At 53.0% G+C, this 14,279-nt stretch overlaps 5 protein-coding genes across 5 annotated transcripts; 2 read left to right on the forward strand and 3 right to left on the reverse strand.

The window, feature by feature from the left end:
• Positions 1-197: 197 nt before the first annotated feature.
• NUU61_009413 (RNA-binding protein VTS1) lies at positions 198-2,177 on the forward strand (the record flags this gene model as incomplete). The annotated part of the gene is made up of 3 exons (XM_056659938.1): positions 198-699; positions 776-2,064; positions 2,124-2,177. The coding sequence occupies 3 exons, from the start codon at positions 198-200 to the stop codon at positions 2,175-2,177; spliced, it is 1,845 nt and encodes a 614-aa protein (XP_056508231.1).
• An 810-nt stretch (positions 2,178-2,987) lies between these two features.
• On the forward strand, positions 2,988-3,598 carry NUU61_009414 (EMC6 family protein; the record flags this gene model as incomplete). The annotated part of the gene is made up of 2 exons (XM_056659939.1): positions 2,988-3,062; positions 3,194-3,598. 2 exons carry the CDS (start codon positions 2,988-2,990, stop codon positions 3,596-3,598), a joined length of 480 nt encoding a protein of 159 aa, XP_056508232.1.
• Positions 3,599-4,230: 632 nt separating this feature from the next.
• NUU61_009415 (SLC26/SulP family anion transporter) lies at positions 4,231-6,883 on the reverse strand (the record flags this gene model as incomplete). The annotated part of the gene is made up of 3 exons (XM_056659940.1): positions 4,231-6,318; positions 6,375-6,520; positions 6,583-6,883. 3 exons carry the CDS (start codon positions 6,881-6,883, stop codon positions 4,231-4,233), a joined length of 2,535 nt encoding a protein of 844 aa, XP_056508233.1.
• Positions 6,884-10,173: 3,290 nt separating this feature from the next.
• Positions 10,174-11,643, reverse strand: NUU61_009416 (type I HSP40 co-chaperone YDJ1; the record flags this gene model as incomplete). Its single annotated transcript, XM_056659941.1, has 4 exons — positions 10,174-10,490; positions 10,556-11,374; positions 11,480-11,549; positions 11,608-11,643. 4 exons carry the CDS (start codon positions 11,641-11,643, stop codon positions 10,174-10,176), a joined length of 1,242 nt encoding a protein of 413 aa, XP_056508234.1.
• Positions 11,644-12,922: 1,279 nt separating this feature from the next.
• On the reverse strand, positions 12,923-14,235 carry NUU61_009417 (uroporphyrinogen decarboxylase HEM12; the record flags this gene model as incomplete). The annotated part of the gene is made up of 4 exons (XM_056659942.1): positions 12,923-12,996; positions 13,056-13,979; positions 14,075-14,116; positions 14,181-14,235. The coding sequence occupies 4 exons, from the start codon at positions 14,233-14,235 to the stop codon at positions 12,923-12,925; spliced, it is 1,095 nt and encodes a 364-aa protein (XP_056508235.1).
• Positions 14,236-14,279: the final 44 nt, after the last annotated feature.

The following is a 14,279-nucleotide window of genomic DNA, read 5'->3' on the forward strand; positions in this document are numbered from 1 at the left end:
TCTGTGCAATCGTTGCCTAGCGAGATTTGGGGCTTTTCAGTGTTCCAGACTTGGATCTTCCCTCGGCCTGGTTTCTCAGGGTCTTTTTTATTTGATTCTATTTTGTTACGCAAACTCAGCAGGTGCTGCAGGTGTTTTGCAGTAATCATTTCTCCCCCCCCACTGTATTTACTATCCACCCCCCTCGATTTCAAATGATGGCCAGCCACATCATCGGGAATCGCAACAGCACCCCAGAGGCGTCAAATTCAACTCTGCGTCCTCCGTCGTCGTCCCGCAACCTCGGATCCCACCAGTTGCGAGCATCGGCCGACATGTCCGGGTTCCCCTCGCCGCTCTCCTCCCGCAGCATCCGTCCCTCGTCGGAAGTTTTCTTTAACCAACAATCTCAAAACCAGAACACAACCGAAGATGCGTTGGACCGGGCCGCTCAGCAATGGCTCGCGGACATTGATCAATACGAGACGACGTTGGAGGAGATGGCGGCCGCCACACTCGACCAGGACTTCAAGGACGAACTCAGCGCCATCGAACAGTGGTTCCGTGTGCTGAGTGAGGCCGAGCGGACAGCCGCCTTGTACGCTCTTTTGCAGCAGACCACTCAGGTGCAGATTCGGTTCTTCATCCAAGTGTTGCAGCAGATGTCTCAGGGCCACCCGATGTCGGGGTTGCTGTCCCCCGCCAACTTTGGTGAAAAAGGTATGGGATTTTATTTCTCAAATAATTTTTTTTCCTTCAAAATCCCGGATAACTGACGACATGGTTTTTTTTACAGATGCCATGTCGAGCCGCTTGAGTGATGCCATGTCCAAATTGAACATGGACACGTCGCGGAGCTCCTTGGGCCGGCCCCCACCATCCCCGGGCGCGAAGCGGAACTCGGGTCTCGACTCGTCTACCATCAACGCCATGTTCCCGGATGCTGCCGCGGCAATTGCAAAGAAGAAGGCCGAGTTTACCCAGCAAACGGGCAACGCACCTCCCTCGAACCGCAACAGTGCAGCCTTTGGGGAGCGTACCTCATTTGTTGCTCCGACGATCTCTGCACCTGACAACGGCTCGGACAACCTGGGCCAGCCGCCGGCGTCGCCATGGGGTCCCCGTGGTCTTTCCGACACTCAGCCCCCGATCGCCAGGCCCAAGTCCTCGTCGGGTCATCAGCCCATGGGCCAGTTTAGCCAGCCCTCCGCGTCCTCGGGGATGCGCTCACCCCTCCCCCAAACTGCTACAATCCCTGCTCCGGATATCGAGCCACCCCTGCTCTCGCCGTACAACGTCGGTAATCACAGCTGGGCGTCGATGGCAAACACGCCGATGACAGCGACCTTCGGTCAACAGCAGCAACAGCAGCAAACCCAGCCACAGAACACCCAGGCTGACATGGTGGCCAACGCGACGGCGATGAAGCTGGCAGCTTTGTCGACGGTGAATAACCGGATTGCTTTGGACGATGCGCGCAAGTATCGGCGTGCCCGGTCCAACGACGGCCAGGGTAAGAACTCAGCCGGGAACCCGACCATTTCTCAGGGCCTGTCGAGCCCTGGTCTGCCTGGATCAAACCTGGTGGCGGGTCAGCTCTTGAACGCCCAGCAGCTGGCGGCCTTGCAAGCGCAGCAGCAAGCAGCCATGGCGGGCGGGCGGTCTCGCCCGACCTCGCCTGGCATCGCCATGCAGGGTGCTGGACTGGGGGCAATGGGCTTCACCTCGCCGCAGAACAACGGGTTTTTGGCGGCGTATGACCCAAACAACCCCCTGATGGGCAACGGCCTGGGCTCGTTGGGCATTGGACAGTTTGGGTTGGGCGGCGAAGGATACTTGTCGGACCACTCGGAGGTGACCCGCGGGCGTTCGCCGCGTGGTCGCCGTGGCAGCTCAAAACCGCCGGAGGACCCCACAGACCCGGCACTTCTGAAGGACATCCCCAGCTGGCTGCGATCCCTTCGGCTGCACAAGTACACGGACCATCTCAAGGATCTCAAGTGGACGGAATTGATCGAACTGGATGACAAGGCACTGGAAGACCGTGGTGTCAACGCGCTTGGGGCGCGGAACAAAATGCTCAAGGTGAGTAGTTCATTGGGTTGTTTTGAGGATGATGTCGGCCTTCTAACATAATCAATTAGGTCTTCGATCAGGTCAAGGATGCCCGTGCCGACGGCAAGCTCGACAGTGCTTAGTGAACGGCCCATCGTTTTTTTCTCTTTTCGCATGGAGCATGGCCACCATCTTGATATGAAGCTCAGCGATTTCATGGATTTTAAAAAACATTTGCGATCTCTTTTCGCCCTAATCAGATGTGGGATTCGGGATGTATCAAACGCTGTGATGTCAGGAACGGATTCATGAAGGACGGATTGTTATTATTGCGGGTTAATCGTAGATATGGACATTGAGCAGTGCATGATTCGATTGATATCTACTCGGTAGATGTTGTCTGTCGAGAAAACGGTCCAACAACTGTAAATGAGTAGTGACATACATCTTGTCTGGGATATCTACAAGCCGCACACACCTAGTCTTACCAACAAGTAGTCCGCTTTCTATAGCAGTGGGCGGGAAACTGGCACATCTCGTACGGCTTTATTTTTGTTCATGTATTTTCTTATCTCATTTATGCTTTATGCTCTCTCGTAAGGTCTTGTATATCCGTCTCACATCGGGAGGACAGATAAGTAGCGCCAAGTACAGTCCCTGGCCCGTGCGTCAAACCTCACCTCCCGCCTCACCTCAACCACTCTCCCACCCTCCGCAAAGCTACGCAAAGGCACCCATCTGCTCTGTCTGGGTTGAACTCCGAGTCTGGATCCTGGTTCACTCTTTGTCCGACCAGAATTCCTTCCGCAGACCGCCCTCCCCATCTGACACCATTTCTGGTGGGATCTTGACAACTTGCGCGGCCACCGCAGCAAAAAACACCAACCAGCAACTCCGCAAACACGAGTGTACCCGAGAAAAAAAAAAAAAAAAAAAAAAAAAAACAACAAGCAATGGCGCCCACCAAGCAGGAGCTCTCCCTGCTTATCCAGCCTCTGGTCCCGGAGTCAGTCCAGCACAATAACCGGGTATGATACATCTGATCCCACACCACCACCATCTCTATCTACCCTACAACCCCTTTTAAATGGGAACCAACATCCCAAATCTCCCCCAAAAGAAATACACACTAACAAAAGACAAAAAAAATACGAAATAGGTCCTCTCCTCCCTCCACTCCCTAACCTCCTTCCTCCTCGGCCTCTCCGCCGGCATCCTCGGCCTCCAATCCACCGCAGGCTTCGCCTTCTACTTCCTCGGCACCGTCCTCGTCTCGGGTCTTTTCCATCTGCTGCTGATTCACCGATCTGGTGGCGCCGGCGCCGGCGCCTTCTTCCCTGGTAGCAACGATGGCGAAATCGACGGGACGGTCGCTATGGAGACTGAGAGTGGGATTGTGCGCTTGCAGCTTGATCGAAAGAGCAATGCCCAGGGATCTGATTCTGCTGCTGCTGGTATGGTTTGTCGGAAGGGTGCGTGGAGGGATGTGTGGTTCGGCGGCGGTGTTTTTGCCGAGGCATTGAGTGGGTTTGTTTTGGGGTGGGCTGGTGTTGGGGGGTTTTGAGGTGATATTCTTGACTCTCTCTCTCTCTCTCTCTCTCTCTCTCTCTTTCTGCTCTGTACTTTGTACTCTGTGTTCTACTGTGTGGACTGTGGCTTGCTTTGCTGCCATGTCATGTTTTGTACTTGGTTGCTATGTAGAGGGGGTGCTTTGTATAGAGGACTGCATCAAAGTGGGTGGAATGCACTGCCTGTCTATTCAATGCATCTACATGCTTGAAACGAGTCACATTCAAGCGTACCGTCTCCGGTCCCCAAAGATGTACGTACAACTACTACAAACAGCGCAGTTCTACCCAAAGCTCGATCAAAACGGTCTATAGATTCAAGGGTATCCCTAGCAATGCAATCAAAATCCCAGGTCATCTCAGACCTCCAATTCAAAAGCCCGACCAAATACCGCGCGGGTAAAAAAAGAAGTAAGTAAGAAAGAAAGAAAGAAACGCCAAGAACCGAGCAGATCAAATAAAAATCATGGAATGAACTTCCACGCAAATACCGAAGATATTAGGTCATAGCGGGGCATATCAGATGGACTCCAAGCCAGGGAGAGCCATGGTCGATGCAATGCAGAGAAGATGAAGAGGAGGAGAGAGAAGAACAGAGAGGGAGGAATGGAGGGAGGAGTAAAGCATATCAACCAAGAGATGGAACCTCGTCCGACGAATTGGCCACGGCGCTTTGCAGCGCACTGGTCAAGTCGATGTGGAAGAATGGCCGGTTCATACCCTGGACGACGGCGACCTTGCGGCGGCGGTACGCCTGGCTGGCCGTGAGATCGCGCTGTAGCTTGTCCTCGGGGACGGCGCTGTCCTCGGAGGAAGTCTCGATGCCGTGGGTCTCGCGCTCGACGGTAGCTGAGCCTGACTTGAGCGCGCCGGACTCGACATCGGCCACGGACTTGGGGTGGTGCAGGTGGTGGGCGTGCTCGCGCTCGTTGTTGACGATCTCGGCGTGGGCGGCGGCCGATGCACTGCCCTCGATCTCGGCGACGCTGAAGATCGGCTTCCAGCGGTGGAAGCCCTCGCTCGACACTGGCGTCGGGTACCCGAAGCCGGCGGCAGCCAGCGCGCGCTTCGTCCAGCGGTTGTTGATGTGCGCAAAGTGCCACTGCACCGACCGCGGCGACGCGTACAGATCCAGTTGGTTGCGCACGTCGATCAGGTTCTGGATCGACGTCACGTCAACGTTGTTCACTGACGAGAAGTCCAGGATCACGGCTTGCAGCAGTGGCAGGTGCTGCTCGTTCTTGGCTTGCTCCTTGCCCTCGCGCGGGCCCGGGTCGTTCCATGGCCGGTCGCCGCGCCGCGCGTATGCGTGCGGGTTGGTGCGCCGCGTCGTTTGGAAGATGCTCTGCACCAGGTAGTCTGTGTAGTGGTTGGCGTTGGGGTAGTTGAATCCCTCGGAGAACCGGTAGATGAAGATCCCCGGGTACGGCTGCTCAACCGAGATCTCCGGGTTGGACCCGTCCGTGTGGTTGATCGGCAGGAAAATCGACCGGTGGTCGTGGTCGCGGTCGTCCGACGGCGCCTTGTTCGCCCCGAATGATCCGTACTTGCCATCGCCGTCCACCAGGTGGTCGCCCACCACCGAGTGGATCGTCACTCGGCCCAGGAGTTGGCCGCGCGCCTTGGCCACGCGGAAGAGCAGCACTGCCAATGACACACAGATGGTGCAGTAAATGCCATTTTCAATCGACGTGAACACGGTCACGAACACGCCGATGAAGAAAATCAGGCAGTCCAGCGGCGAGACACACCAGAATTGGTACACGGTGTTGGGAGGAGTGATCAAGTCACCGACAGCATGGATGATGACTCCGGCGAGAGAGGCCTTGGGGATGTAGAAGAAGAGGGCGGGCAAGGCGTAGATGGCCAGCAGCACCACAATGGCGGTAATAATACCCGCCAACGGCGTCCGCACTCCGGCCTTGGACTTGATCGCAGTACGAGAGAAAGATCCAGTGGCAGGGTAGCCACCCAGGAAGGGACCCAAAAGGTTTGAAACGCCAATTGCCACGAACTCCTGCGAGGGATCGATCGTGTAGTTGTTGACGCGGCCGAATGATTTGGAGATGGCAATGTGCTCAATCAAAAGGACAATAACCGCAGCCGGCAGCTGTCCAGCGTAGGCACTGATGATCTTGCGGTCCATATCCGGCACGGAGGCCTCTTGGAAACCTCGAGGAACGAACCCCAAAAGCGAAAACTTCGGGTGATGTTTGCGGTGCAGGTTAACCGCCGCGCTGATCATAGTATAGAACAAGATCACAAACACGGTCCGCAGTGTCGAGACGAAGAAAAACAGTTTGGCTCGGTGAGGCATCTTCTTCGCTGCGTACATACACGCGGACCGGATGATGTACAGCATCGCACAGGCTGTCACGCCCATGGCTGCGTCGATGGTCGAACTCGGAAGATACTTGAGGGTGTTGATGATGATCAAATAGGTCGGGCCTCGGGTGGAGAAATCAGCCGTTTCACCCAACATGGTGGCCACCTGCCCAGAGCAGATGTTCAAGGCCGAACCCGTCATGAATGCAGAAATAGCCGGCAGCGAGATGAAATCCACAATGAAACCCAGCCGGAAGAGTCCCAGGAAGCAGACAATGCCACCGCAAATCACAGCCAGACTCGAGGCAACCATGTGCTTGGGGTAATCGGGGTACATTTTTGCCACCTCGAGCACAATCTCTCCCGTCAAGGTCGACATGACGGCGACGGGCTATGGCGAAAGTCAGCAACTACCCAATTGTAATTCTCAGCTGGGGCAGAGCTCACTCCAATTGTGATATCCTTGGACGTGGCAAAGAACCAATAAATCAACACACCCATGAAGGATGAGTAGAGACCATACTGCACTTCCAGCTCTGCCAGCTTGGCATAGGCCATACCTTGCGGCACGACGACAGCTCCCACCGTGATACCTGCAGTGATTTGTCAGTATCACCTGTGTGCCACAGCCAAGAACCCCCGAATTTAGGCTTACCGGCAACCAGATCCCCATAGAACCACTGTAAGTTATAGCGAGTGATCCAGCGGAGGAACGGGAACAGATTGTAGAAATAGATGCCAATCTGACGCCAGGACGGCGTGTGCTCCAGGATCCATTCGCCGCTAGTCGGCTCGGGCTCGTTATACGAGTAGGTATCGGCCGTGCCCACCGAAAAGGCCGACTCGCCTCTGGTGACGGGCTCGGCGGTCGCACCCAGAGGGTCTCTGTAGGCGACCTTGATCCCCAGACCCTTGGCCAAGCTGTGGCCGATTTTGGTGGATGTTTCACCACTCATGTTGATATCGGCGGATGAAACCGAGGTGGGTGAGATCTCAATGGCCAGGAATGCTGCGGCTGCACGCAGGCCGAAGTGTATATACCGAAGAACTCGGCCGGGGAGAGAACACACGGGATGACAGGTATCAAAAACGTGGCGACGATCAAGGGTAGATATAAGCTGTCGATAGCTTTTATAAAAAAAAAATATGACTCGAGAAAAGAAAAAAAAAAGAATGGAACAAAAGGGGTGCCGTGCGTGATCCAGCACGAGATGGCGTAATATCTGAAGCACCCGTGGACCCCAGATCCACGTTTCTTACCGTAGACTTCGCACAGATCGCTTGGGGTTTGAGCAAATTGCAACGGGGCCAGGAGTAGGATGAGATGCTCTGCCGGGAAGCAAGAAAAAGAAACTTTTCAAGAGTATTGAAGAAGCACGCAGGTTTCGACACGGCCCACCGAATATCGCAGAAGCCGCGGGTGGAACCTGGTCTGGAGTTCCATGGGGAGGTCTATGTACTTCGATCATCCAGAGCTGTCTCCGTCAATATATTCACGAAATCTCAGATACCATCAAAGACCCAGCCATATTGACTCATGCTCACCCATGCTCTTTCATAATCACACTCAAATCAGAGAATTATTCCATCGTATAAAGAAGAAAATGAAGAAAAGAAGAAAAGAAAGAACATATGCCAAGGCCATGACGAATCAGCAGCCTCCACCTCCCCGGGGCAGTAGTGGAGTCCTTCCACCCAATCAGTGGGGGCGTAGAACACGCCATCTTGGACCAAATGATGACACCACGAGCTCGGAGTTTTTTTTTTCAAGTTTTCTCTTCACAATATTTGCACAATATTTGCATTTTACGGTGTTATTTTCATTGTATGACTCCCTCCTTCTATAGAATTCTTAGTATCTACCCATGGCTATTTCTATCCATACTCAAGGACCCTACATTTGTTTTAGTATCTGCTCAACTCTGCAAGTCTCCTGGACCCGCCTCATCGAACGCCACCGTCCAATCTCAAAATGCCCCAGCTGGGAGTGAACATCTTGGCTTGGCAGGGGAGTGGGTTCGGCGCTCCCTACTGGATCAGTAAGGTCGGTAACTAAGAATAACAATATGTACCTACAGCTGGTGTGTTTCTATCCTTCTATCCTTCTGACAATGCTCTACGCAATAGACCACGGACCGAGGTACGTGGCCTGCGATATATAGTACGTACAACCAGATCAAACCTATCGAGCTTCTACATTTGACCTTTTATCTAAATATCTAAATAGCTAAATATCTATAGAGTCCCACGAATTTGACAGCTATGCAGCTCGCCATCACGATCTAAATCACGTCATCGAGCTTATCGGCGCCTAGCCCGGCAGCTATAAACATATACCTACTGGAGAGAGACTAGTGCTGTGACGGCCCATAACCTAAATTGCAGGTGTTCTTTTTGGCATTCTAGAATCATACATGGTTTATTATTATTATATTACTATTATGTTAGAATATTTCTACACTAACAGCTCCCCTCGCTAGTCAGCTGCTCCGAGGAGATGTGAGCTGGTTCAAGTCAGCACGGGAACTCTGAAAAAAAAAAAGCAAAGGGTGAACTGCGCCTCCCGACTAACCACACTCATTTTCTTTCTCGATCATCATTATCATTGACTGCTCCTCTGTGCACCAGCACTGCTTACCCGAAGCTATGAGGATTTGCTGATTGGCTTCGTCCAATACGAGCCCATGCAAAATGACCAGCGGTGTTCACCTGATGCTCCGGCATGGCCCCCAGTCAGATGGAAAGAGGAGTCCGGGGGCGCGTGGATCGACAGAACTTGCCCCGTTGAGAGTAACAACACCTGACACAGCAAAATATCTGTGTACAGTCATTTCACTTTCCCTTTTTTCGTTATCTGCTTCCCCGCATCCAAGACCTGCGCTGTCTGATCGAACCCTCATGACGACAGCTTACAGCTACGGTTGAGCTACCGAGAAACGTGGCTGGCTGCCCGAGATGTTTCTTGATGTCATTCATACAGAAAGGGACGGGGGAAGGGGAGGAGTTAACTGCCGAGATGGATAGGGCTGGTGCTGATCCACTACCAATGTGGTATAGAACCGTTGTTTACATGGCGCATAGCTTTGCAAAACTCCTTGACCAGAGCATAGTAGATTCCAGATATACGGTGATCATACTATACTGTCTACCTTCAGGAAAAGACACCCCAGAAACCAATATAGACAAGCGCCGCTTCTATGATAATGGTATATGCCAGTCCTCGAGAATGGAATTTGCATGAGAGAAAACAGGCTTATTCGGCCTGGTATGCCCCCAGGAAAGAACAAGCTGCGTTCTTAATATTGCGATGGTCTTGAAGAGATAGTCGGTGACTTTTAACTTCTTAGATATTGGATTCCTGTGATGAGCTTCATACTCTAGACAACGGCCATGGCCTTGTATATACCGGATGCACCTCGATACGGACATCTATAGCTACATGTAGACCAGCTACAGCCACAACTACAACTACTCACTTCACACCCATGTAAATGAGCAATGCATTCAAATGAAATCCACGGTCTATTCAAGTCATCATCAGTGCAGGGCGAGAATATGGGAGAAACACGAAAGAAACGAAAAGAAAAGGTTCCTGTGGTCAATCGCAAATGTCCTCTCCCACGTAGTCGAGGGAGCGAACAAGCAAAGAATCAGAAAAACCACATGCTGTTTCCTTTCCTTCTCTTATTCTTGTGTTAAGGTCTCGTTTCATTCCCATTTCACGCCCGGGCTGCGTCATAGTCTCATCCGGCTTCGTCTTCGCGTCACAGCTCACACTTCGTTTCACAACCTGCCACCACCACACCTCCTCTCGCGGGTTCCCCATGAAATCATGAAAAATAATAGCTAAAAAAAAAAGCAAACAGGAGGTGCACGATATGGAGGTAAGAGGGGGAGACACAGGGAAACAGAAAGAATAGAGGTGGAGAGGACAGGATAGGGCAAGGTAAAAAAAGGTAATCAAGGGGATGGAAATGATTACAGAAAGGGAAACCGAGAAGACATACGGGGATCATATGTCATCTTTTCTCCAAGTCTTCAAGAGGGAACGCCATCGCAAAGCAAAAAAATGAGCACGAAGAGAAAAAAAGGTTCAAGAAGAAAATGAAAAAAAAAAAGAAAACATTCCCGGGCGTCAATCGGGGCTGGCGGCCCCTTCACATGGTATCATAAGCGAAGCTTTTCATCAATGGCCCAGCAGCAACCTCCCCGATCACGGCATCTCTCTTTCCCCGTCTCTCCTTGTTTACTGCGAAGCGCACTGCACCCGCTCGGCACCCGGCGGTACATCATCATCGTCCTCGTCCATACCCGAAGCAGCACCGTGGGCGCGAGCCTGGGAACCTTCGCTGGCATCGATGCTCTGCAATTCAAAGTCCTCCACCATGGCATCGGCCGGGGGCTGGGTCTGCTGAAGGCGCGGCGGCAGCACCTTCTCCAGGAGCTCCAGATTCTGCAGCTGGTCCTTCTCGGGGAACTTGACGTCGAACTTGATGTAGAGGTTGCCGTGGTCGTGGTGGCGGAACGATGGCATACCCTGGCCGGCAATGACCTTGATGGCATCTGCTCGTCCTGTTAGCACACAACTTGGGAAAATTCATAGCAAGGAGGCAAGCAAAAGAACGTACCAGGAGTAATGACCTCGCCCGGAGCAATGTTGACGGTCAACCACCGCTCATCGAGGTGCTCAATGTGGATGGTGCCACCGCCCAGTGCGGTCAACAAATCGATCTCGGAGTGGAAGAACAGGTCGTCACCCTTGCGCTGGAATCGAGGGTGGGGCTTCTGCTCGATCTCGAACACGACGTCACCAGGCAAAACACCAGGCATCTGGTCACCCTCGCCGCGGAACTCGATCTTGTGGCCGTCACGCACTCCCTTGTCCACGTGGACGTGCAGCACCTTGCGCTCCACCACGGTCTTCTTGCCGGTGCAACGCTTGCAGCGGTCCTTCTCGCGGACAATCTCGCCCTCCCCGTTACAATCCGGGCACACCGTCTGGAAGCGCTGGATCATCGGACCCATCTGGCGCATCATCGTCTTCATACCAGACCCGTTGCAGCCCGAGCACTCCTTAACTGCACCCTCCTTGCCACCGCGGCCATCACAGCCGGGACAAATGACGGATTTTTGCAGTGCCAGCTTCGAGACCTTGCCCCGGTAGATATCTTCCAGGTTGACCTTGTGAACATGGTGGATGGTGCGGGCCTTCTTGGGGCCCGTGTCGCGCATGCCGCCGCCGAACATCCCGCCGAAGGCACCGCCGCCGCCGAAGAACTGCGAGAACAGATCCTCGGCGTTCATGCCACCACCGGCACCGCCATTCTCCAGACCCTCCTCACCAAATTGGTCGTAGACTTGTCGCTTCTCCGGGTCGGACAGAGTCTCGTAGGCGTGCGACAGTTCCTTGAACTTCTCGGCCGCCTCGGGGTTATCGGCATTCTTGTCTGTAGAGAGGGGCGGGCGTTAAAATTTCCATTTCTCTCTTTCTTTGTGCAAATGGGTTGGGGCTAATTTTAATGGTGGGATTCGGGAGGAAGTCTTGCACGTACCAGGGTGATACTTGAGAGCACCCTTTTTGTAGGCAGTCTTCAGTTGGGCATCAGAGGCCGTGGCAGGAACCTAGAAAGAAGCAACGTCAGATCCCCGGCACCCAGGCATCGGATGTCAACTAACATACCCCCAGGCAGTCGTAGAATTTGGTGTCCTTGACCATTGTGAGATGTGGGGAATCACAAAAACGAAACGAAAATCGGTCGGGATTGAAGGACAGGAAACAAAATCACAGTGAGCCTGTCGCTGGCGAAAACCGAAAACACCGGGGGACAGGACTGATGCCAAAGAGAATTGAGAGAGGATGAAGATGGGACTGGAGATATCGGAGTTCCAAAGTTGATTATGAAAAGGCTGAGTAACTTTTTTTTCCTTTTTTCTTTTTTTTGCCCAGGGACTGTATGGCTCCTGTAAAGATGTGTAAATTACCAGGGGGGATTGTCTTTCTTTCTTCTTTCTTCTTCTGAGCTTTTTTTTTGAGATTCCTTACTCTCTTCTTCGCTCGTCGATTGCTCTCTCGTCCGCCTTATGAACAAGCTCTTAGGGTGTGGGCTTTCTGGCGGCTTCCACAGTCTGGCCCGAGCGTTTCGATGGGATTCTGCGGCCTTCGATGGTTTTCGCAGGTTTCCTCCGTGTTTCGCGTACAATACAGCTGAGTCATCGTGCACTTGGGTGTGGCTGTAAGGGGAGGAGATGGCTGGGAATTGAAGAGAGATGATTCTGAGACTATTAATGAGGTTGAAAGAGTCGTCTATATAAACTCACGCTGGAAGTACCTGGGTAGCTCGCGCAAGGACCCAGGTGGTGTCTCTGGTAAGCATCAATACCTCCAGTTTCTATGGATGTGTACATAAAAATACACAAAATACACAAATAATACAGTCTTATCGATAAACAAAGAGGGGGATGATCCACTACGAGGGGCTCGGTGAGGTCTGCATACTGTAAAGAGCTTTATATAGTTCTCGGTCATATATAAACTGGGAATTACTCGTGGTTCTGTGGGCAACATCATCCAGGTCACCCTGTCACAGGCATCATTGCAAACAAAATCAATTAGTTACTATAGAGCAACATCCCCGGCTCATTGCTGCTAAAGGGGCCGAGAGAGGCATCTCAACTGACGCCACCCTATCTCTTCCTACGAGAGCGCCGCGTTGATCAAAAAAAAAAAGCCGGAGCTTTGGGAAGTAATGCTATTTACGCCTCCAATCTATTACTCATGTAAACATGGCTAGAGTCCACCCTGGGCATCTTCATCAGCAGTCATATTACTGCTAGAAACGAGGACATTTGTCTACATCCGAAGACTTTGTATTTCACCGCCCAAAATATGATTAGACTCGAGACCATTGTTCTAGGTCATACCAAAACAAGATAGAATGATTCATATGTCTTGTATACAGTGTAAAGAAGTCAAACCCGGCTGGCGATGGGTTTAATCACGACGCCGTCAGACGGTGGATCTCTTCGAAGTAGAACTTCAGAAGCTCGGGATCCACGAACGGAGTAACCCCTATGAAACCGAAATCAATCAGTATCTGGAGTCTATTAAAACCAAAAAAAAGAACTCACCGTGACCCAGATTCACGATCCATCCCTGCTTGCCTTTTTGGAATCCTTCAGCCATGTTCTCGACCGCGGCGGTGATGGCCTCACGCCCTCCGTAGAGGATGCCAGGATCCGCGTTGCCCTGGATGGTCACGCGGCCGTTGGCAATGCGCCTAGCTTCGCCCGCATCGTGCAGCCAGTCCAGGCCAACAACATTATAGCCCGACTGGCACAGGTCGTCCAGGGCATACCACGCGCCCTTGGCAAACACCGTCATCGGGACGGGCTCCAAGCCCTTCTCTTGCAGGCGCTTGGGAAGGTTGGCGGAGATGTAGCGCAGATAAGGCAGCGAGAACGAAGTGAACGAGCTGGGCGACAGCTCACCGGCCCACGAGTCAAAAACTTGCACCAACTGCGCACCGGCCGCGACTTGGAGCGCCAGGTACTCGACACAGATCTCGGCAATCTTCTGCAGCAGAGCCTGCGACTCCTTCGGGTACTTGTAGATCCACTTCTTGGACTGGACGAAGAATTTGCTGCCGCCACCCTCGACCATGTAGCAGAGCAGAGTCCACGGTGCACCGCAGAACCCGATGAGAGGCACCCGGCCCTGGAGCTTGTGCCGGGTGAGCGTGATAGCCTTGTAGACATAGTCCAGCTCCGCCTTCACATCCACCTGCTTTTCCAGCACCTGGGCGTACTGGCCATCCGTCGGAGACGAGAGCGGCTCCGGGAAATGCGGGCCCTTCTTGTCCACCATTTCCACCTTCATGCCCATGGCCTGCGGGATGACCAGGATATCCGAGAAGATAATCGCCGCATCAATCAGCCCCGCATATCGATCAATGGGTTGGAGCGTCAGGGTCGATGCGACTTCCGGCGAGCGGCAGCATTCGAAGAAGTCCCGGTTTCCCTTAGCCTCATGATACTCGGGCAGGTAACGACCAGCTATAAAATACGAAAGAGACCAGCGGTTAGGCAATTGGTTCAAGGAGGACAGTGCTGCCACAAGAATGAGGGGGAAGGGGTCAGGTCAAGCTCACCCTGTCGCATCACCCATATCGGCGGGCGTTCCACCTTCTCCCCTGCAATTCACCACAATTGTCAGCTCGCGAAAAGAAACTCGAAGTCCAAGCAGAAGCATCTCACCCTTGGCTGCTCTCAGCAGCAGATCGTTCTTGAGCGGCGCGAATTGTTCCTGCATGGTTGTGGGATGCAGATGGAGGGGAAAGTGGGCTGGTTTTGTCG

This window comes from Penicillium alfredii (assembly GCF_028826965.1).
Source record: "Penicillium alfredii strain IBT 34128 chromosome Unknown utg000011l_segment0_segment0, whole genome shotgun sequence".
Taxonomy (NCBI): Eukaryota; Fungi; Ascomycota; class Eurotiomycetes; order Eurotiales; family Aspergillaceae; genus Penicillium; species Penicillium alfredii.